We start from the raw sequence: 23,133 nt of genomic DNA, 5'->3' as shown, positions 1-23,133 counted from the left end.
TGTCCCTCAGCCAACGTTGGGGAACGACTTAATTTGATCACTTCGATCGGCTGAAGGCAGAGGTCGGCCGAGCCGGACGGCAGGCTCGTCTGTCACTGGGGGCCGGTCTCGGGGAATGCGCTCCAGCTCCATCACCCTCCACCCTCAGAGTCTCCTTTTCGCTTCTCGAGTACACACGGGGGCGGGGGTGGGTTGCTGGGCCTCCAGCCCCCCAAGTCTCGGCTGGGAGAAGCAGCGTGGTGCAGTGGAAAGAAGCGGGGCCTGGGAGGCGGAGGATCTGGGTTCTAATCTCAGGCTCTGCCCCTCACCTGCTGCGAGACCTTGGGCAATTCACTTTACTTTTCTGTGCTTCAGTTTTCACACGTGTAAAATGAGGATTCGATACAAAAAGTGATCTCTCCACCCCCTGCAGAATGTGGTGGGGCTAAAAACCATACTATGGTCACACCCCATTTCCGCCTTTGTCTCTCCAGGATGGCAAGACCTGATCCTTTCTGTCTGTCCTCAGTTTCTCCTCTCCTCCCCCCACATCCCCATTGGCTCTCCCACGCCTTTTCCTGCCCCATGCCCTTCCTGAGATAACCTGTCCAAGCCTCCCATAAAGCATTTGCATAGTTATTGGGACTGGGAGTCAGGAATCCTGGCCTGCAGTATGACCTTGGGCAAATCACTTTACTTCTCTACGCTCCAGTTCCCTGGTGACTAAAATGGGGGAATGCTACCTGCTCCCCCTCCCTCTTATCTGATGAACCCTGAGCCCTATCTGATTCTCTTGTATCTATCCCATCATCACAAATGGTATTTACTGAGTGCTTACTACGTCCAAGGCGCTGAACTAAGTGCTTGGGAGAGTACCCCAGAGATTAGCACCCGGTAATTGCTTTAATAAATTCAATAAGCACCACCTTTCTGGACTCTCTTTGGCTTGAAGATGTTCCCATTAGGTCCCTGAGCAAGGAATAACCCTAGATGATAGTCCTCGCCTCACCCACCAAAAACCCCAAGGTCTTCCCTCCGCCTCCCTTCCCGAGATCCCCGAATCTTGCCTCTGGTCTGCGATGAGACTCCGGAGGGACCGCCGGAAAGTCAAAGGCCACTGGCAGGGTCCCTGCCGGAACCGGAACCGCTCTAGGCCATTTCGCCATGAGATGGTGGCCGTGGAAGGGAGGTTATTCTGGGCCTGCAGCTCTCTTGTGGGCTGGGGACCTACCGGTTCGAAAGCAGATTGAGAGTCGGTTAAGAAATGACCCCGGTCAAACACCCAACCTCCAACATTGGGGAAAGTCTCGCTGTGCTCCCCACCCCAGGGGCAACCTCCTCTCGAGCCCCTCTGGTTTCTCCTGGACTCCTCGATACCTCTAACGGTGGCTGTCGCTGGTCCCCGATGACAGAACATTCACTACCTCTAGACTAAGGTCATCGTGGGCAGGGAACATTGTTGCATTGCACTCTCCATTATGGTAATAATAATATTATTATTATTATCACATCCAGTTCCTGTCCCACATGGGGCCCACACACTAAGGTGGAGTCTGCCATTTTATAGCCATGGAAGCAGAGGGAGAGAAGTTAAGTGACTCGCCCAAGGTCCGACAGTAGCCCATTGGTAGATTTTGGCTCAGAACCCAGGTCCCTGACTCTCAGGCTCAGGGCCCTCCAGCTGGATCCCGCCGCCCCTCCCACCCAGACCGCCGAGAGAAGGTGCTCTGGGAGTCTGCGGGGTCGGGGAGATGAGGATCCGGCCAGAAAAACGCACGCTCCGTCAGCAGAACGTGACGGCTGACATTGACTCGCTGCTGCCGAGGAAACTGGGGATCCGGTGGTGGTGGAGAAGCCGGGGAGGGGGGAGGCCATGTAACGGGAGATGGAAGCGGCAGGCCCAGGCTGGTTTCAGGACATCGGGCCTAGTGCTCTAACGGCTTGTGTAACTGATAGGCCCACTGTCCTCTCCCAGCCCTCCGTTCCGCTCCGCTCCTTACCGATCCGCTGGCCACCTCGGGCAGTTTCCCCTTCTGGCCAGACGCCGGGTAGGTCGGCCCCAGCCGCTCCCGAGGGGAACGTCGCGTCCCCAAGACGGCTCGGCGCTCAGAGAGCGGAAGTGGCCAAAGGAGCTTCGAAGGCTACGTTCACCCTTGCCGCGTGGCTCCGGGTGTCAGGCAACCTGGCAGGAAGGGAATTCGAGGCCCACGCCTCCACACGGAAATAACTGTGGGGCGTTTCGTTCAGCCCAGCCTGTGCGCACGCTTCGCAGACCTGGGGGGATGGATCTCGGAGAGATTGGCGTTTACCCGAGGGGCTGTTGGGCCGGCGGGCGACAGGGATGGGCGGGATGGAGAGATCGTTCGACTCAACTCCCTGGGGGCCAGAGACGGCGGCTTCCCAAAACACTTACAACTTAAAACCGATTCAGTCATTCGGCAGAAGGGAAAATGAAAGGAAAGGAGGAGATGGATAGGATCCGAACAGCCGCTTTAATGCTAGGTTTCCGGCCTTCCGCTGGGCCCATGCCAAGTCTCAGTCTTAGGAGGCCGCAAGTGGGCCTCTGCTCCGGTGGGGCCGGGTGTCTCAAGCCCCTTCAAGAGGATGGTCCGGCCTGGCCGTCGAGATCTCCTCGCTGTAGCGGGTCCCGGTCCAAAGTTTTAATCCGAAGGCTGGGCCTGGGTACCCTCCTCTTCTTGGGATTCAAGGGAGGCTTCCTCTAGCTCTCCCAAATCGTCCTCTTGACGTAGGCCCCCCACATCTCCCCCTCCCCCAGGTCCGATATGCAGTGGGCATATCTTCGCCACCTCACCATTCTTGGCACTCCTGGTCTCTGCTGGTCATCTGTGCTTGGATTTTTGCCAACCACCATCTCACAGAGCAATAAAAGCCCTCTTTCCCAGACATTTAACTTGGCCGTTCCAACAGCTCCTGGTCGCCCTCACGATCTGTGCCCCCTCTCTCCCATGATTCTGCTGCTAAAATGGCAACGACCGGAAACTTTCCACAACACGGGGCCCCTCGGCCCTGGCCCATTCCTTCTTAGACTCTGTGGCTCCTGCAGTTTTAAAATAATAGTCATCCCAGGTCGCTTACCGCCGCACGCCGACGGGATTGGATTTGGCCGATGGCGGCCTCGACGAGAAAAAAAGACGGAAACTTTAGTGAGAGCGCCATTGCGGAATCCCAGCCAAAAAGCCCGCCGTTTCTGCAGCTCTCCCCTCGTGGAGGCACGAAGTCACCGCGGAAAAACTTCCTCTGGGAAGTGACCGACTCAGTGGGTGAATGGCTGACATCGGTCCAAGATCTGTTTTCCGGAAATCAATACAATTATTGTGCTTGAAATGTTCTAGAGGGAAAAGAAATAAACCCGTAACGCCAAATCACGGTCTCGACTCTTAACGTCGCTCAGCGAGACCTTCCTTCGACTGCCACTCAAGAAGGCCAGGGTCAAGGCATCTTATGCCAGAAAAACCAGGTCCGCCTTCTCTAATCGTGTTGCCTAGTCTTCTACGGCTTTAAAGGAGAGGAGGGCGGGTTATGGGGCTTTAGTTCCACTCCCTGACAACCACCACAGGTCATTAAGGCAACCAGTGACATTTTCAAAGCGGCCCCGGAAGTTTATTTTAACAACTTCTGGCTTGTGAGGATGGGGAAAAAACAGAACAACAACAACAAAAAATAACCCAACAACATGGTGAGCGAGTGAGCCAGGTGAAGAGAGAAGAGGGTTAAACCCCAAATCAAGTTCCAGGGGGGAGCGGGGGAACGGGGAAGGGGGGAAGAGTCAAGGAGATCAAAAAAGCGCCGCCAGTAGTTAAAATACACTTTCCTTTCCTGGAAGGAAATGGTCATCCCAAAACATCCGCCTCCCATTCGTGAATTTCGCCACGTCACAAGGAGTCGCTTTCCTTCCAATGACAAATTACGGGAACCTGGCCCAAACCCCCTCAAGCCCGTCCACCCCATCCCGTCTGACCTTCAAAATCCTGACCTTCAGAAACATCTCCGGAGGCAATCAAAAATTGCCAGACTAATCTCTTTCCTTCGGCAGATATACCCCTGGCTCCACACCAGCCTGAATGGCGGTGGCAGGACTGATTTTCACTCTGCTCCCTGCCCGTTTTCCTGAGAAAAAAGCCCGGGCGGGATAATGTCCCAACCGATCTACCTCAGCGCTTAACGGAGTGCTTGGCACCAAAGCGAGCGCTCAATAAATAACACACAAATTCTGGAAGCCGCCATACCACCGTTCAAGGGGAGAGCAGCGGCTGGAAAGAAGAGGAACCAGACAGCACGATCTGTGCAAAACTCAAAAGTGGGCCTTGTCTCCCTGTGTCCGTACACGCCTGCGCCTTCCCGCCACCCCCCTTCATCGTCTGACCGTGGGGATGACTTTTAAAGAGGGCTGCGTCTGTTTTTTAAATATACATCTTTTACTCAGGATAAAAGCACAAGTCTGTCCTAACTACAGCAGTATTAAAATGTGACTATGTATTTTCATTTCCCTTCCCAAAACAAAAACAAATGGAAAAAAAAAAAGATCTAGAAAGACCGGTAGTCTTGGTCTCGCAAGCAAAGAGCGGAATGGAGAGACGGTATTGGTATCCTCGTGGTCGGTTAGCGTTATAAGGTCACACGGACACACTAATCTGGGTAGTGGACGAGGCCTTCTGGAAATGCAATATCATATCAAAGGTGCATACGGTTTCAGACACACTAGACAGATCATTTGGAACCCCTCGCCCCCTCCCCAACCACCCTCCGCCCCCAAAACCACCCCCCCCCAGACACAATGAATCCATTCCCTTGGAGTCCCTTGCAGACATCACCCCCAGGTGTCCGGCTCCGACAGCCTCGCCCGTGTACCCCTAACGGAATCTACACGGACGTTTCGGCCGGGGGAAGAAGGGGAGTTTTCGATGCGTCGTCGGCCCGGCTTCTGAATATACTTTTATAAATATGTACAGATCAATTACAGGCACTTGAAATGTCTTTGGTTGGAATGACCCAACGTTGCGAGATAATGTATTCACAGAGTGTCGAGACCCCGGCTGGGTTCAGCAGGCATTGATTATGGTTCTCTCGGTCACCGGTCGGGGGAGAGGAGGGGACGGGGAGGGGGAGGGTCAGGGTCAGGCCTCGGCCAGGGTCACCTGGAAGAGAGCAGAGGCAGAGCCGCCGGGTCAGATGGGAAAATCCTCCCCGGCTCCGTCCCTCCCTTGGTCGACGGGCTGATTGCACGGTGGCGACCGGGAGCCCCAAGTGGGACAGGGCTGTGTCCAACCTGATTAGATAATATCTACTCCAGTACTTGACATAGAGTAAGCGCTTAAAGACCAACATCATCATCACTGACTAACCGGGGATGGCGACCGTCCTCTCCTCCCTCTCCCCCCCAGGTTGGGACCTCTTAGAGCTCTCTGGGGCACATCCTCAGGGCCTTCCGGGTCTCCTCCGTGGCGAGTAAATGAAGCTTCCATCTCCCAATCCCTGGGTTCAAGCCACATGGGAATGTGGAGGCAGGAGGGTGGCTGTTCTCAAACCCAGGCCGGCCTCTTTTCCTCTTAAGACACTTAACTGGGGAAGGGGCTCATGGGGCGGGGGCCAAGGTCAAGGCCTTTGATCACCCCAAACTCTGCGAGCGACGAAAGCTCAGGCCCGGGTTAGGCAGCTCCCAAGACGAGGCCAGGAGCTGGCTCTCCGTGGCCACGCCCGGCTCCGGGTTGACGGGAAGACATGGGGTCGGAAGCCCGGGTTCTCGTCCCGGCACCCGCTGGGGGATCCTGGGCCGAGTCACTTAAACGCCCCACACTTCAGTTTCCTCCTCTGTAAAATGGCAGAAAGATAGCCCCCTCGGTCTACTTTCGGGGTGGGGAGTCCCATTGGGGTCAAGGACTCGGCCCAGGCTGATGATCCTGCATCTACCAGAGTGCCTGGCACGGTGCTTGGCAACCACTGAGTTATTTGGAAAATGTTTCATTATTCCTGCTTACACACACAGAGTAGACGGGCAACTACCTGGCCGGAAACGGACGATTCGGGCCCTGCAAATTCCCTCCCATCTTTGCCCTCAAGGAGCTTCCGATCAAATCGGGGAGACAGACATTGAAATCAACTGCGGGTGGGAGGAAATGATAAAAGTACTAAGACACATACATAGAGGCAACAGGGGATGTGTGACATCCCAAGTGCTTGGGTGCCCAAGTTGAAGTGTACTCTCCCAAGCGGTTCGTACAGTGCTCTGCACTTAATAAGTGCTCAATAAGCTTGGGAAGCAATGTGGCCTGGGGGAAAGAAAACAGGCCTGGGAGTCAGAGGACCTGGGTTTCTAATCCTGGCTCTGCCCCTTGCCTGCTCTGTGACCTTGGGCAAGTCGCTTGACTTCTCTGGATCTCCGCTGCCTCAACTGCTAAAGGGGGATTCACTATCCGCTCTCCCTCCTCGAACTGTGAGCCCCAAGTGGAAGAGAGGCCATGTCCAACCTGACTAGCACCTACCCCAGCGCTCAGAACAGTGTTGGACACGTAGTAAGCGCTCAACCATATTTATTATTTAATACCACACATTATTTAATAAGCACCACTGCTTCACTGACCTTGAAGCACCGAAGGGCCAGCTGGGGGCGTGGGGGAAGGCCTAAGGTGGGGAGACGAGAGATTTAAATCAGGGCAGGCCTCCCGTTCAGAGGTGACCCCAACCTTGTGATCCCCATTTGGGGAAAAAAGCCTCCCATTCATGCTGCTTGCCCTCTTCCCGCTCACCTTTTCGGGGCAGAATTCCGTATTGCTTTGCCGCAGTTTGCTGGGCCTCCCTTTAATGACTGCATAGCAGAACATGGTGATCACCATCACGAACAGGAAGTAACTGGTGTGCATGAGATGCAGGTTTATTAACGAGCGATCATCCTAAACACACAGGGGAGGGAGGGAGGAAACCGCCTCAGAATGAGCTACGCTCACTAGGCCTGACAACCTGCCCCAGGGCCCACCTTCAACTCCAACCTGATCCTCCCTCGCTCCAGCCCTGTGGCCTAGTAGAAAGACTGGTAGTCAGAAAGCCTGGATTCTAAACCTGGCTCTGCCACTCGCCTGCAGGGTGACCTCGGGCAAGTCACTTCACTGGGCCTCAGTTTCCTCATCCGCAAAATGGGGAGTCGATGACCGCTCCCCGTGCATTTACATGCTGAGAAGCAGCGTGGCTCAGTGGAAAGAGCCCGGGCCTGGGAGTCAGAGGTGGCGGGTTGGTTCTAATCTCGGCTCCGCCACGTGTCAGTTGTGTGACTTTGGGCAAGCCATTGCACTTCTCTGGGCCTCAGTTCCCTCATCTGGAAAAATGGGGATTAAAAAAAGTGAGCCCTATGGGGGATAACCTGATGACCCTATATCTCCTCTAGTGCTTAGAACAGTGCTCGGCAAATACTAAGCGCTTAACAAATACCATCATTATTATTATTATACTGGGACCTGATGAACTGGTATCTTCCCCAGCGCTTAGAACAGTGCTTAATTACATAGTAAGTACTTAAAAAATATCCTAGTGATAACGACGACGATCATTCCATTTCCCGTTGGTTTATTGGTTGCGTCTTTGGAACTACCCATCCAGACCCGAACCCTGGATATTCAAAGAACAAAGCAGCAAGAGCCATGCCCCTTCCCTGTGCCTCTGGTCCCTCCCCCTCTTCCCTCCATCCCATCCACTTCCTATTTCACATCTCCCTTTCAGGGCATTAGGCATTTCAATTCATTCATCCATTTCAGAGCACTTCAGGACAACTCCCACGCGGGTTCCTTGGCCCAAATGCACGCCCACCCAACCAAGTGGGAGGATGGAGATTCCAACCCGACGAAGTGGGAGGATGGAAATCCCATCCCGCCTTCCCGACAGACCCAACTCCGGGGCCTTACGGCTGGCCAGGAAGCCAGGCCAAGGTAAAGTCCACTCAAAGCGATGGAAATCCCTGCGATTAGAACAAGTGAGAGACCTATCGCCTTCCTGAAAAAGACGGTGGGCTGCTCCCTTCACTGCTTTCCCCCCACCCCCCAATTCTCTTTTTAATTGGCATTTGTTAAGCATTTACTATGCGCCTGGCACTGTACTAAGCACTGGGGTAGATACAAGCTATTCAGGTTGGACCTTGTCCCTGTCTCACATGGGGCTCACACTCTTAATCTCCGTTTTACAGATGAGGGAACTGAGGCCCAGGGAAGTGAGGTGTCTTGGTCAAGGCCACAGAGCAAACAAGTGACGGAATAAGGATCAGAACCCAGGTCCTTCTGACTCCCAGGCCCATGCTCTATCCACTAGAGCACGCTGCTTCTCTTGGATGGGCTGCCCAGACCAGGCCCGGTGGAAGGAGGAAGCTTCCGGAGGGGCGGCCATGGGCATCTTGGACCAGACCGGACTTTCCAATCAGGGCCGCAAAGACCTCGAATGGTGGGGTCCTCCCGGGCCTCACCCCCCTACCCGCTCCTGTCGCTTGACCCCCGCCATCCGCCAGGCCCCAAGTCGATCTCACTCACGTCCGGAACGATGACGGTCAGTTTGGGGTTTAAAGCGTGGTAGACTTTGCCAATGGCCCCTTTGTAACACCAGAAGGGATTGTAATCCTGGGCGTACTTCGTGTCGGCGTCCCTGGCCGTCGTGAAGATCTTATACCAGAGGGTGGCATTGCTGTAGGTTTCGGGGACGCAGTGCGGGGGCTGCCTGCAACCACGAGAAGGAACCACCCCTAAACACAAACCCAACAACCGGCGTGTTTGGCGGCATTCTCCTTCACCAGAATAGAGGCTGCCGATCGCCAGGGGCTCCAGATGAGGGGATGATTTGGGGGAAGGAGAGGGGGGTGTGGGGTCAGGGAGAACGACTATCCACATGAGCATCTCTGAATGACGTTTTCGCAATGAAAACCCCAAAGCAGCGTGGCCTAGTGGATAGAGTGTGAAGCTGGGGGTCAGATGACGTGGGATTTAATCCTGGCTCCGCCACACGACTGCTGGGTGACCGTGGGCAAGTCGCTTCACTTCTCGGTGCCTCGGTTATCTCATCTGTAAAATGGGGATTAAGACTGTGAGCCCCACGTGGGACAGGGACTGCGTCTAGCCTGATTAGCTTGTATTTACCCCAGTGTTGAGAACAGTGCTTGGCACATAGTAAGTGCTTAACAAATGCCACAGTCATTATCCGGGTCAGAAGCCAGTCAGTTTTTCATCACGGCCTGCACTGATTTCCTAGAGCCTTTCTACCACAGAGCTCCAAGAGCTTGCCCCAGCTCATAATGATAGACTCAATGGACGGAGAAGGGAGACTATTAGCCCCCTCTCAGTTGGGCAAACAGAAGAGAGGTTAAGCAATTGTTCGAGGGTCACCCAAGGGGTCACCGGCAGAGCTGGATTAGAACCCAGAAGTCTTGACCCCCAGGGAGTCAGGGGAAACCCGATATTAAAATAAATTATGATCGATTGCTGGGGGTGTTGGGGTGAAAATCAAAACGCTTAAGGATACAGACTCAAGGTGCACAGGCACCCAGAAGGGGAGGTAAAGAGAGGAAGCGAGGGCTTAGTCAGGCCTCTGCGAGGACATGATGTGACTGGAGTCGGGCCTTAAAGATGGAGAGGGCGGTGGACGGATAAGGCTTACACTGTGACGGGAAACACGTTTGCGGCAGCCGTGACGGTCATGCACGTCGTGAACACCACCTGCTCACAGTGGCTGTGAAGGACGCAGTCGTCAGAATTCCAGGCGGCGGGTAGAGTGAACGTGATATTGATCTCCTCGTGGGCTTCTCTTCCTGCAGGGCAGACGTGGACAAAAGTTATCGGTCTCCGGTGGTAAGGCGGGCCAGGACACCCATCCCCAAGGCTCCCAGACAGTCAATTAAAGTCAGTCGGCCAGTCAATCACATCTATTGAGCGCTTATTGTGTGCAGAGCACTGTACTGAGCGCTGGGAGAGGAGGACGATATGCCAAACAGCTTTAACTGAGTTTACCTAACTTCAGGATGCCAGATTCTCCCCTGCTTTCTCTCTGGCTTTGCACTCTTGGCTCCTCTCAAGATCTCCTCCACCCTCCTGCACCCCCTTTTTAAAAATGGTATTTGTTAAGCACTTACTATGTGACAGGGATTGAACTAAGAACTGGGGTAGATATACCAGCTGAACAGGTTGGACATAGCCCATATCCTCCAGGAGGTTCACAGTCTTAATCCATATTTTCCAGATGAGCTAACTGAAGCGAAGTGACTTGCCCATGGTCGCAGGGCAGGTAAGTGGCAGAGCCGGAATTAGAACCCAGATCCTCCTGTCTACCAGGCCCATGTGCTATTCAATCATTCATTCATTCAATCATATTGATTGAGCACTTACTGTGCGCAAACCACTGTACTAAGTACTTGGGAAGACTACAATATAGGAATAAACAGACACAGTCCCTGTCCACAAAGAGCTTACCTACTAGCTCATTCTGCTTCTCTTCCCCATCTCACGGGACCTCGCTCTCTCCACTCTCCTGCTTCCACCCCTTGCTCCCGCTGTCCCCCGGAACCTGGTCTGAACCCCCTCCCCGCCTGACCCGCCAACCGTATGGCCCTTCTGAAGTCCCCCCAAATCCAAGTCTTCCCCGATTAAGTCCCCTCTCGTTGAGGGGTACCAATCCAACAGTTACTGCTGCTGCTGACAGGCTTATTCGTATCCACTGTCAGCATCTGGATCTACACACACATTTTCAATGATTTCCTCTGTTCCCATTGATTGTAAAATCTTTTTGTCTGGATCCTCTATTAGAGTCTAAGCTCCTTGTGGGGAGGGAATGTGTCTCCTGGGTCTGCTGCACTTTCCCAAGCACTTAGGATGTGGCCCGCACCTAGAAGGCACTCAATAAATACCACTCCTCTTATTTCTACTACACCACCGCCACGTGGTTTAGTGGATAAGGCACCGACTTGGGAATCAGAAGGACTTGGGTTCTCATCCCGACTCTGGAGTCTGTTTGCCGTGTGACCTTGGGCAAGTCTCTTCAGTTAACTGGGCCTCAGTTACCTCATCTGTAAAATGGGGATTGCGCTTGTGAGCCCCATGCAGGACACGGACTTTGTCCAGCCTGACTGGTCTGTATCTACCCCAGAGGTTAAAACAGTACTTGACGCAAAGTAAGCCCTTAACAAATACCACCATTATTATTATTACCGCCACCATCACCATCACCAATATTACTACTAGTAACACCACGATTATCACTATTCCCACCGTTCCTGTGCCCCATCCTAGATTCCCCAGGGAATCAGCTTAGTAGAGTGCTGAGCACCAAGCTCAGCCGTCTGCAAACAGTAAGCACTCAAAAACACCGCCGGCTGATCTGTCGCCAAGAAGAGGAGACGGTGGAAGAGGAGACGGCGGAAGAGGAGGGGGCAGAACCCGGTCCGCGGCGGAAGCGGGCGACTGCGGTCTACCTGAAAGTCCGATCTGGTGCCCAAAAATGGTGGAGCAAAGGTGAGTGACATTCCGTGAGTAGCCTCCAAACGGCTTGAGGGGGTCCAGGGTCAGAGTGATTGTCACCGAGACGTTAATGGGTCCGGAGTCTTCGAGGGTCTGAGGCGACTGCGTGGATGAGCGGGCTTGACCGCTGGTCACTGTGCTTTCGGGGGTTGTGGTGTCATTTAAGAGGTGTTTCAACGTTTCGTTCTCTGATATACACAAGTCCAAATCATTAAACCGCAGAAGAAAGGTGTTCCAGTCCTTAAATGACAAAACCAGGCAATTAGACGCCGCTCCGGGCTCCCGGAAGGGTTTTTCCTCCTGGCTCAGGAGCCCGTGTCCGCCTGGATGGCCCCCTCCGCCCTAGAGAAGGGGGGCGGGGACACGGAGCCCCAACTGTTTGGCTCTGGCACGCCACGGGAGGGGTCACTCATCGGCACGGAAAACCGACGGATCAAGTCGATGGGATGGGGACCTAAACCAAGTCACCCCTAACCTTGACTAATAGTAATAACAATAATTGTGGTATTTGTTAAGAGCTTACTACTTGCTCGGCACTGTACTAACTGCTGAGGTAAGTACAAGCTAATCAGATTGGACACAGGTTTGATCATTAGTTAACTTGTCAGTCGCTTCTATAGCATTTGTTCCCAGATAGCCATCTTCCAGTCAATCAATCAGTCATATTTATTGAGCACTTACTGTGTGCAGAGCACCGTATTAAGCACTTGGGAGAGGACAATACAACAAAGTTGGAAGATACTTTCCCTACCCACAACAAGCTTCCAGTCTAAGAGGACCATCTTGGAAATATACCTCTCCACTTTGTAACCCCCTTAAGGTTGAGAGAAACATGACGTTCTCTTACCTAAACTAGAAAGCAAATCAAGAAAACTGGTGCACGCTTTGACAGAGCCTAAAAGGTCACTTTAACATCGCCAAGGTTTTCACAGCCACACGCCCCCGGTTTTCAATATTTGTTGTCAGCAAACCTGATGTGGACAGAAGCCTGAAGCTGTGAACCTCCGGGCGGGCTTGGCTTGGGGGCATTTCACCGAGACGTTGGACAGACTAGACCTGTTTTCCCTTAAGGGAATCTATCGTACTTGGATGCACAACTTCAAATAACATTGACTGTTAAACTTGGCCATTCCAACCCTCCACCTGACTACCTGCAGCACGCGATTAACCAAGTGGCAAAAAGACAGTAAAATCTGAGAGCTCGGGGAGGATTCTAAGCTTGTCGTGGGTAGAGAACATGTCTACCAACTCTATCGTACTCTCCCAAGTGCTCAGTACAGTGCTCTGTACATGGTAAGCACTCAAGGCCTAGAGAAATACAGTGACTGACACAAGGTCACATCCTCTAGGCTATAAGCTGGTTGTGGGCAGGGAATGTGTCTGTTCTATCGACATGATACTCTCCCAAGCGCTCAGTAAAGTGCTCTGCACACAGTAAGCGCTCAGTAAATATTACTGACTGCCTGTCACTGCAGGCAAGCGCCGGAGCTGGGGTTAGAAGCCAGTTCCTCAGACGACCAGGCCGTTATGTGGCTGATAGGTCAGAGACCCACAGTGTCGCTAAAACCCCCGTGCGAGCCATGCCGTGGTTTCCAACTGCCACCGCGTTTGACCCAGGCAGTCCAACCGCAAGCCCCCGGGGGGGGCAGGGCCGGGGTCTTGCCCCTGTTGAACCCACCCGAACGCTCTGTCTGGTGCTCTGCCCCCAAAGGGTGCCCAACAAGTACCACCGGGCCATCGATAGGCGACGCTTCGAAAGCACACCGAGCCCTCCCCCGGGCTGCGGGCCTCCAGAAGAGGTACGGGACCGTACCTCGGTCATTTCTGGTGATTTGATCTCCTTGATTTTGAAGAAATAGCCGAGCGTGAGGAAAGCGATGGCCATGGCGCTTACGCTGATCATAAAGACCACAAGGGGAGGCCGGCTGCTGACATAAACCTTCAGGTTCTCCAAGACGTTGGTGATGAACATTATTCTGATTGGCTCCGCCTGAGAGAAAAGAGAGGAAAACCCAACGGGTGAACAGAGAAGCCTTCAAATCCACAGAGGGGCATCTCTGCCTGTATCTTTCAAGCCCATCTGACCACCCTCGAATCCCAGGAACGCAGATCGGGGTCAAACGAGGGTCAAACAAGGGTGGAGAAGCAGTGCTGCCTAGTGGATAGAAACGGGCCCGGGAGTCTCAAGGACCTGTGTGCTAATCCCAGCTCTGCCGCTTGTCTGCTGTGTGACACTGGGCAAGACACTTCACTTCTCTGGACCTGTTTCATCAGCTGAAAAATGGGGATCAAGACTGTGAGCTCCATGAGGGACACGGACTGTGTCTGACCTGATTCGTCTGTGTCCATCCCAGTGCTTAGTACAGTGCTAGACATATAATAAGAGCTTAAGATATACCACAATAATTATTATTATTATCACGCTAATCTAGGTCCTGGCTTCCTCAGTGGCCAAAACACTCAATGAGGATAATCTTAAACAAGCAAAAGTTTTCGGTCTGCACACTGGCTATCTTTAGCCTAGTGGGTGTGTCCGGCCCCCGAGAACTGTCCCCTACCATAAAGGCAGGTGACGGCAGAGTTTTGAGTTTGCCACCAGTATGTTCGCCCAACTGACGGCAGCCAGGGACATACAGAGCAAGGACGGGTAGGAAATTCTTGTCAGCTCTCGGATGTGGGCTCAAGGAGAGGAAGGAGGCGGGCTCACCCACCAAGGTCAAGCGCCGGTTCTGAAGGAGATCGGATGATCGATTTTGGATGCCTCATTCACGTCAGGCCTCGGGGCCCAGTCATGAAGCCACGCCGGCCAGGCTGGGCCAGTCCCCTGTGGCGGGCTGGGCCTGGGTCACCCTCAGACTAGAAGTGGACCGAGGCTTATTTCCAAGGATGGAGCTGCCATGTGGGAACCGCTGTCCCATGGGCTGCTGGAAGCCAGCATCGGCCACCCAGCAGGCCACCTTACATGCAGTGGAGCACCCTGAGCAACTAACAACCAGGTCACTTTCGGTTCAACCCTTCAAGGCCAGCCTGGTTTGTGCCCACTGCCACCTGCTACCAGGCAAGGCTGGCACAGATAGAGGCCAGGCAGGCCAGATCCCGGATCGCTAGGCTGGATAGGGTTCAAGGTGGTACTGCCTTCAGCTTCATGCCCTCTCTCTGACCCCCACCAGAGCACTCCGGGCTGGCACTCTCACTCACTGGGCAGCCCTGAAACGCCCCCCTCCCCAAGTTCTACTCATGCCCGTCATTTCAAAGTCAACAGCCAACCACGTCCAGCCGGGCCCCGCTCCTGGGAGTGGTGGGTCTCAGGGAAGATGAGCAGTGGGCAGCAAATGGACAACCAGCCGGCATCAAGCCACTCATCCGGTCTTTCCGAGGATTTCAGTGCGGCATTTCCGACTGCCCCAGATGCCACCTTGTCCTTCCCAGGGGCATGCACTGTAAGAGGTCAATAAATACGATCGAATGAATGGGGAGAACCGCCTGGGGAGAGCCAACCTGGTCCTTGTCCCGAACCAGGGAGGCCCGATGGGCCGCAGGGGGCCAGAAAACAGCCGGTGGGAGGGGCCGGTTTCCCGGAGGTTCTGCCAGTCGAGATGCCCCCCACCCTCGAGGCCCCAGGCCGTGCCCCCCGAGGGGCTTGGGAAATGCCCTGGAAACGATGTCATAATAGGGAAGACATCAGTCTACTGTATTTATTGAGCACTTACTGTGCGCAGGGTACCACATTAAGTGCTTGGGAGAGGACAATATAACACTTTAACGGACAGATTTGCTGCCCACAAGGATCTTACAGTCCAGAAGGGCAGGCAGAGTTCTCACTGGGGCCTGGCAGAGGCTCATGGGCCAGGGGAAGTGGTGGGGGTTGGGGGCAAAGGGGGTTCCGTCTCCCAGGCTGGCAGCTGTCACCGGGACAACCAGGGAGGGAGGGAGCGGGGAAATCGGCCCAGGCCTCAAACGACAATTTGTCAGCACATCGCTTACTGCAAGCGCTTCTCCTGATTCTCTCATCCTTCCCTCTGGCCCCCAGCGGAGGGAGACTGAGGTTGCGGTCCAAGGCAGGAAAGCGCTCTGGGAACCCCCAAATCTGGGCTAGTTTCTTAACAAGGAGGCTGTTTGGCAGGTGCTTGCTCTGGGCCAAATGCCATGCTAAGCTTTGGGGTAGATATAATTTCATCGGATCGCTCGGTAACGGTGCTAGAAATTTGTTTGCAGTTAAAAACGGTCAGTTTACGGGACGGTTTTGGAAGCTGCATGGTGGTAGGGCTGGGAGACAAGGCTGGTGTAAACTCATCCCCTGCCCCCCCCAACCTCCCACAGGGGCTGTGAGGGAGAGGAGAAAGGGCTTTCGGCTCCTCCGGCCCCCCTTCTCTCCTCTCCTGAGGCAGCTTGCTTAACGATAATAATAATTATAATAATTATGGTACTTGTTAAACACTTACTATGTGTCAAGCTCTCTTCTAAGCACGGGGGTAGATACAAGGTAATCAGGTGGGACACAGCCCCTGTCCCATATGGGGCTCACACTCAACCTCATTTTAGAGATGAGTTATCTGAGGTCCGGAGAAGTGAAGTGACTTGCCCAGGGTCACCCAGCAGACATGTGGAAGAGCCGGGATGAGAACCCAGGTCCTTCTGACTGCCAGGCCCGGGCTCTATCCACTAAGCCATGCTGCTTTCTGCCTCTCTGTGGCTGGAGGCGCTGGGTTTCTGCCAACCAACCCAAATCCGAACGGCAATATTCCCGCTGAAGATTAGGTAACTAAATTCAAGGTTTAATCCAAGAGGTGGGCATCTGTATGGTCCCCGGTGAATCTCAAAGGGGGAAACTTTGTACTTTCATAGTACAGTGCTTTGAACACTGTAAGCGCTCAATAAATGCGTTTGAATGAATTGATCAATCACTACCGGTACTCTCTTGTGCTTAGACTGTGAGCCCTGAGGGGGACAGTTGGCTACGTCCAACTGGATTAATGTTTATCTTCCCTAACGCTTAGTACAGTGCTTGGTACCTAGTAGGTGTTTAAGAAATACCACAGTTATTACTATTATTTCATAGACAAAAAATAATGGAAATAAAGACAGCAGGCCCTTCCAGAGCTCAAAAAGCTCTCTTGTCTTCCATTCTCTCGCTCTCTGTCTCTCTCTCTCCCCACCCCACCCCTCCACCTGCCAACATGGAAGTGAAAAAGTTCCCTGGCTGAGAGCAAGTTTCCCTCTTGGCCCTGGGCCAGCTCAGAGGCTGGTTCCAAACTGGGCAAACCGGGGACCTACCATCCCCGCTATTCATGGGGTGCCAGCCTCCTCCACCTTTGGAGAAAACTTGTTTCCCCCTCAGGGAGTGACCTGACATCTTGCTGGCCGAGATTTTGGGTTTCTTCCAGTGAAGAGGAGGAAGAGGAAAGAAGTAAAGTGTGTGGAGACAGAGCAGGGAGGAAAAAAATGGTTGGGGAGTAGGAGGGGGCCTTCTCCTCCTAGCTTGCCCGCTCCCTGAGAGCGGGGATAGGGGTCTACCAACTGTACAGTGCCCTCCCAAGCGCAATCGTCTCACATTCTCCTGATTGTTCATAAAGTAAGACGAGGTAGCCTTGTCCTCTTTCAGCTGCAAAGAGGGCAACCAATCAATCGAAGGTATTTATCGAGCGCTTACTGTGTGCACAGCACTGTACTAAGTACCTGGGAGAAGACAATACGACAGAGATGGTAGACACGTTCCCTTTCATTCATTCATTCAATCGTATTTATTGAGCGTTGACTGTGTGCAGAGCACTGTCCTAAGCTCTTGGGAGAGTACAATACAACAATAAACAGACATATTCCCTGCCCACAATGAGCTTACATTTTAGAGGGCACATCATTTAGCCTCTCATCCTTGCAGTGAGAAACTGAGGCTGCCCACCAGAGTGTGTATGTGTGTGGTGGGGGGGGGGGGGGAGACAACTCTCCCAGTTCATGTCGCAATTTAGGCAAATTACTTCTCTGGGCCTCAGTTACCTCACGTGTAAAATGGGGATTAAGACTGTGAGCCCCAAGTGGGACAGGAACCGTGTCCAACCTGGATTTGCTTACATCTACCTCGGTGCGCAGTACAATGCCTGGCACACAGTAAGCGCTTAACAAATACCATTAAAAAAAAAAGGAGACAGGAAAATTCTTAGGCTCTGTCCAAGCCAGACTGTCATTTTAGCTCAAATTTTGTCCTGGTAAATGACAGACAGGGATACCCGACATTTTGGCTTCCTCCTTGTTGAGCGGGAGTGAGTCGGACAGGTGCCTGTCTATCTGTCCGTCTATGGCCACCTGTCCAATGTTCTGGAGATCAGTCATATCGAGGCACATTGTTGGCAGGCGGGGGTAAGGACCGGAGGAGTCAGGGATGAGGAAGGCCAGTGTGCGCAACACCATCTCACTACCAAAGTTCAAGGGCTAGGAAAAAAAGGGGTTTGCACATGCCGGACTAGGACCACACAGGGGAGTTTGCACTGGGTTCTCAAGGAAGGAGGAAAAAAAAACACATTGCTTAATCACACATCTGCAGGAAAGACCGAAGAGGGAAGTAAAACGGCTGCAAATGGAGGATAAAAGCCAATTAGAGAAGCAGCTTGGCCTAGGAGAAAGAGCCTCAGAGCCAGAGAACCTGGGTTCTAATCCTGGTTCTGACACTTGCCGGCTGGGTGACCTCGGGCAAATCACCTCCCTCTGCCTCCATTTCCTCATCTGTAAAATGGGGATTCATACCTGTTCCCCCTCAGACTGCGAGCCCCGTGTGGGACAGGGACTGTATCCAACCTGAATAGCTTATATCTATCCCAGGGTCTAGAACTGTGCTTGACACATGGTATGTGCTCAACAAGTACCATTATTATTATTACTGTTATTATTCCTGCCCTGCGCAGTTTTCACAAAAAGCTGCCTTTTGGTTTGGTGGGTTGGGAAGTCTGACGGGCCCTGGGTCATAACTGCCAAATTGGCTCACCTCCACCCCCAACGCAAGGAAAAATACCTAGAGAAAACTGAGAAGCAACATGGCCTAGTGGATAGAGCCCAGGCCTGGGAGTCAGAAGAACCTGAATTTTAAACCCGGTTCTGCCACTTGTTTGCTCTGTGACCTTTGGCAAGTCACTTCACTTTTCTGTGCCTAAGTTCCCTTATCTGTAAAATGGGGATTAAGACTGTGAGCCCCATGTGGGAGTCGGCCTGTATCTGGCCTGATTATCTTGTACCTACCCCAGAGATTAGACCAGTGCCTGGAACAAAGTAGGCGCTTAAATATCTTAAAAAAAAATTCCTGGCTACTTGTGACTGACTTTAAAATCTATCTGAGAAGTGGCACAGCCTTTCGGAGAGAGCATGGGCCTGGGAGTCGCAGACCCTGAGTTCTAATTCCAGCTCCACCGCTTGCCTGCGGAATGACCTCGGGGGATTTGCTTCACCTCACTGGGCTTCAGCTGTCCCATCTGTAAAATGGGGATTCAATACTTGTCAATCCCCCTATTTAAATGGGGAGCCTCATGTGGGACAGAGGTTGAGTCTGACCTATCTTGATTCTCCTCCAGCACTTAGTACAGTGCTTGGCACATGGTAACGGCTTAACAAATACCACAATTATTATTTGAAGTGGGGCTGGTTTGGGTCCTTAAATCCGATTGAAGCCCAATTCCCCAACACTGAAGCATGAGGGAAAAAAAAAATTGCTAGCCAACCAAGTTCCCTGAACTTTTAAATGATGATTGTGAAGAGTCTGGGAGAGTCCCAGACGGCTAAATAACCCACCCTCAAATTACAAGCAGAAACTGGAACGGAGGGAAGCCAGGGTGGGGGGTGTTGCGGGAAGCCGCGGGACACAGGGAAAGAGGAGGCTATGGGGGAAGTAGTAGTTACTTTACTAAAGCACTTAGGACAGGGCTCGGTACACATAAAGTGCCCAATAAACACCACTGATCGATAGAGTTTTCTGGGTCCTTGTACCGATTTGCCTACCACCCTGAGACTCCCAGGTAAAATTCACTCTCAGTGGCTTTTACCTTCGAATACCAAGGCATCTCCCCCCACCCCCAACACACATGCACACACATACACCACCCACACACACTTCCCCCCGGGCCCGCGGGCCCTTGGGCAGCAGATGCTTGAACTGGGTGGACGGCACAGGGAAAACAGGTGAAACAGATAAGCAGAACCATGTGACATAGACACTGCTGGGCAGGCACAAATCAGTCATCTGGAAATGGTAGATCTCTAATCCAAGGTCAGGCACCATAAGGATAATCAACATCCACACGGCATTTCTCCTCTAGGGATTTTAAAGGGCTCTCCAGAACACAACGCTCACACAAACATCACTCTTAGAAGTGTGCCGCAGGACACGGTGGGACAACCAGTCGTTCGATACTCAATCATATTTAGAGTACGAGCCCCCGTGTGGGACAGGGACTGAGTCCAACCTGACTTGCTCGTATCAATCCCAGCACTTAGTACAGAGCCTGGCACATAGTAAGCACTTAAATCCCACCACCACCACCACAGCCATCATCAACTGCCCAGCTCCAGGGTCAAGCCCAAGCAAAGAGTTGCCAACATTATCGTGCCCTCCGTTTACACCTGACGCCTGAGGGGGAAATCAAACACCCCTTTTTATTTATTCCCCTTTCCAGTCCCCACGGCCCTTATGTCCATACCTATAATTTATCTAATATTGAATTTGTCTCCCCCTTTAGGCTGTAAGCTCGTTGTGGGCAGGGTTATTGTTCTAGTGTACTCTCCCAACCGTTCAGTACAGTCCCCTGCACACAATAAGCGCTCAATAAATACGAATGGCAAACTGACCGACACTAGCCGGAGTGCCTCACTGCCCACACCCCGGTCTCCCAAGCTTAGGCGTGGGGACAACTGGTGGGGAAGGGACCCAGACCCACGGAACCTAAGTCACAACCCACTGAGGTGACCACCCGGAGGAAGCCAATCGGGTGAGGCCCCATGTGCGAACCACCTGCTGGCCCCAAGCCAGACCGGAGCCGCCGACTGACCCCGTTTCCCGGAGACCGGACGCGGGCAATGTGGCATCCTGTTTATCCTGTTTTTACGAAAGTTCAGATGATGAAGAGGACTAATTTCACCCACGAGAGGGGTCTGCCCGAGACGGGCAGGACCAGGGATGATGGCGCCAATCAATCCATCGGTGGTGGCCGCCAAGGGCTTGTGATGTGAGGAGCACTGAGCCGAGCACTTGGGAGAGTGATTCCCTACCCTCAAGGAGTTTAGAGTCCAGCTCTCTGTTTGGGCTGACCCCTCCACATCAAGCACGCCATCTCTCTTCTCTCTCCTGCCACACAGGCGTCCCGGGTTCGATTTCCGGCCAATGCGTGGAAATCTTAGAGAAGCAGTGTGGCCTAGTGGATAGAGCTTGTCCTTAGGAGTCAGAAGGCCCTGGGTTTTAATCCTGCCTCTTCTGTGTGAGTTCACCTCTCTGCACCTCAGTTCCCTCCTCTATGAAATGGGGATGAAAACTGGGAGCCCCATGGGGGACTGGGGCTGTGTCCGACCCAATCTACCCCAGGGCTTAGTACAATGCCTGGCACACAGACAAAGCTTAACGAATACCCCAGTTATTATTATTTCTTTCTCTTCCTCCTCTGCCAGCATCTGTTCCCACTCGTAAATCCCTTTCCTGGCTACCGTTTTTGCCTGGAATGGCGAGTTGGCTAACAAGGGTGAAAAAACATCACCCGGGCCTCAAAGACAGGCCCACCTGACCCAAACAATGGACTGTCAACACGATGGGGTCCTCCGTTCACACCTGAAGCACGAGGTGAAATGAAACACCAGCGCTCAGTCCAATGCTCGGCACATAATAAGCAATTACCAAATAAAAACATCACCCGGGCCTAAAAGACAGGCCCACCTGACCCAAAAAAAGGACTGTCAACACGATGGGGTCCTCCGTTCACACCTGAAGAACGAGGTGAAATCAAACACCAGCGCTCAGTCCAATGCTCGGCACATAATAAGCGTTTACCAGATACCATTTAAAAAAATCCACACAGACACCCCCCCGACAAGAACCCCAATGCCCACCCCCCGCTCCCAAGCTGGCCCAAGTGGGGCGCATTTCTTCCCACCAAGCGTCAGAGGGACCCGAGCATCGCGGCTCGGTGGAAAGAGCCCGGCCTAGGAGTCGGAGGTCATGGGTTCTAATCCCGGCTCCGCCACCCGTCTGCCGGGTGACTTCGGGCCAGTCCTTCTCGGGGCCTCGGTGGCCTCGTCTGTAAAAGGGGGACGGAGCCTGGGGGGCTCCCGTGGGGCGGCTCCATCACCCTGCCTCTCCCCGGGCGCTCAGGACAGTGCTGGGCACCGGGCGAGCGCTTGGCGGATGGGTTATAGCCCTTGGCTGTGCTGGTGCTGACCGTGTCGCGGGGGTGCCGGGGGTGTCAGCGGGCGGCGGGCGGGGGGGGGCCGTGTGGGAGCGGGAGGGTCCCGGGGCGGCTCTGCACCATTCTCTCCTCCTGGGCCTCGTCGTCCGGCGGGGGCGGCGGGTCCTGGGGGGGGCCGGGCCGGGCCGGGGCCGGGGCCTGTGCGGACGGTGGGAGGCCGCGCCCCCCGCCCCCCTCCGCCGCCCTGGGCCCGGCTCCGGCTCCGGCTGGGGGCTCCGGTGGGGCGGGGGGGGGGGTCCCGGCGGGGTTTGCGGGGCTCCGGGAGCAGCGGCAGCAGCGGCAGCAGCGTCGCCGCCGTGACCTCTGACCCCTGCCGGTGGGCCCGCCTGGACGGCGGCTCGGCGGGGACAACATACTTCCGCCCCGCCCCAGCCTACCAGGAAGAGGCCAGGACTCCTCCCTCCTCCTCCTCCTCCCTCCTCCTCCTCCTCCTCCTCCTCCTCCTCCTCCTCCTCCTCCTCCTCCTCCTCCTCCTCCTCCTCCTCCTCCTCCTCCTCCTCCTTTCTCCCCCATCTTCCTCCTCCTCCACCTCCCGCTTTCATTCATTCAATAGTATTTATTGAGCGCTTACTCTGTGCAGAGCACTGGACCGAGCGCTTGGAATGAACAAGTCGGCAACGGATAGAGACGGTCCCTGCCCTTTGACGGGCTCCCGGGCTAATCGGGGGAGACGGACGGACGAGAACGATGGCAATAAATAGAGTCGAGGGGAAGAACAGCTCGTAAAAACAATGGCCCCTAAATCGAATCGAGGCGAGGTACATTTCATTAACGAAATAAATAGGGTGATGGAAATATATACAGTCGAGCGGACGAGTACAGGGCTGAGGGGAGAGGGGGAGGAGCAGAGGGAGAGGGGGGGAAAAGAGGGTTAAGCTGCGGAGAGGTGAAGGGGGGGCGGTAGAGGGAGAAGGGGAGCTCAGTCTGGGAAGGCCTCTTGGAGGAGGTGAGTTTTAAGTAGGGTTTTGAAGAGGGGAAGAGAGTGAGTTTGGCGGAGGTGAGGAGGGAGGGCGTTCCGGGACCGCGGGAGGACGCGGCCCGGGGGTCGACGGCGGGACGGGCGAGACCGAGGGACGGCGAGGAGGCGGGCGGCGGAGGAGCGGAGAGTGCGGGGTGGGCGGTAGAAAGAGAGAAGGGAGGAGAGGTAGGAAAGGGCAAGGTGATGGAGAGCCTTGAAGCCTAGAGTGAGGAGTTTTTGTTTGGAGTGGAGGTCGATAGGCAACCCCTGG

General features: G+C 54.0%; 1 protein-coding gene across 5 annotated transcripts; it reads right to left on the bottom strand.

Moving 5' to 3' along the window:
- Positions 1-2,452: 2,452 nt before the first annotated feature.
- TMEM248 (transmembrane protein 248) lies at positions 2,453-22,004 on the bottom strand. 5 transcript variants are annotated; one of them, XM_007669840.4, is made up of 8 exons: positions 21,965-22,004; positions 13,288-13,464; positions 11,429-11,714; positions 9,622-9,772; positions 8,505-8,688; positions 6,744-6,887; positions 6,578-6,618; positions 2,453-5,135 (listed from the first exon to the last, which is right to left on the bottom strand). In XM_007669840.4, the coding sequence occupies exons 1-8, from the start codon at positions 21,965-21,967 to the stop codon at positions 5,132-5,134; spliced, it is 990 nt and encodes a 329-aa protein (XP_007668030.1). In that variant the 5' UTR covers positions 21,968-22,004; the 3' UTR covers positions 2,453-5,131. The 5 variants fall into 5 exon arrangements, with proteins under 5 accessions (XP_007668030.1, XP_016083391.1, XP_016083392.1 ...); XM_016227905.3 differs by lacking the exon at positions 21,965-22,004 and adding an exon at positions 21,878-21,958; XM_016227906.3 differs by lacking the exon at positions 21,965-22,004 and adding an exon at positions 14,973-15,059.
- Positions 22,005-23,133: the final 1,129 nt, after the last annotated feature.

Source organism: Ornithorhynchus anatinus, chromosome 17 (genome assembly GCF_004115215.2).
Source record: "Ornithorhynchus anatinus isolate Pmale09 chromosome 17, mOrnAna1.pri.v4, whole genome shotgun sequence".
Taxonomy (NCBI): domain Eukaryota; kingdom Metazoa; phylum Chordata; class Mammalia; order Monotremata; family Ornithorhynchidae; genus Ornithorhynchus; species Ornithorhynchus anatinus.
The sequence above is the reverse complement of the archived record's forward strand: the minus strand, read 5'-3'. Positions and strand labels throughout refer to the sequence as shown.

What these genes read in the sequence shown, in the direction of transcription:
- TMEM248 (XM_007669840.4), bottom strand. An exon ending in GCACCAGATCGGACTTTCAG is followed by an intron (nt 9,773 to 11,428) that starts GTAGACCGCAGT and finishes TCTGCCCTGCAG; the next exon opens with GAAGAGAAGCCCACGAGGAG. An exon ending in AACGTGTTTCCCGTCACAGT is followed by an intron (nt 8,689 to 9,621) that starts GTAAGCCTTATC and finishes TCGTGGTTGCAG; the next exon opens with GCAGCCCCCGCACTGCGTCC.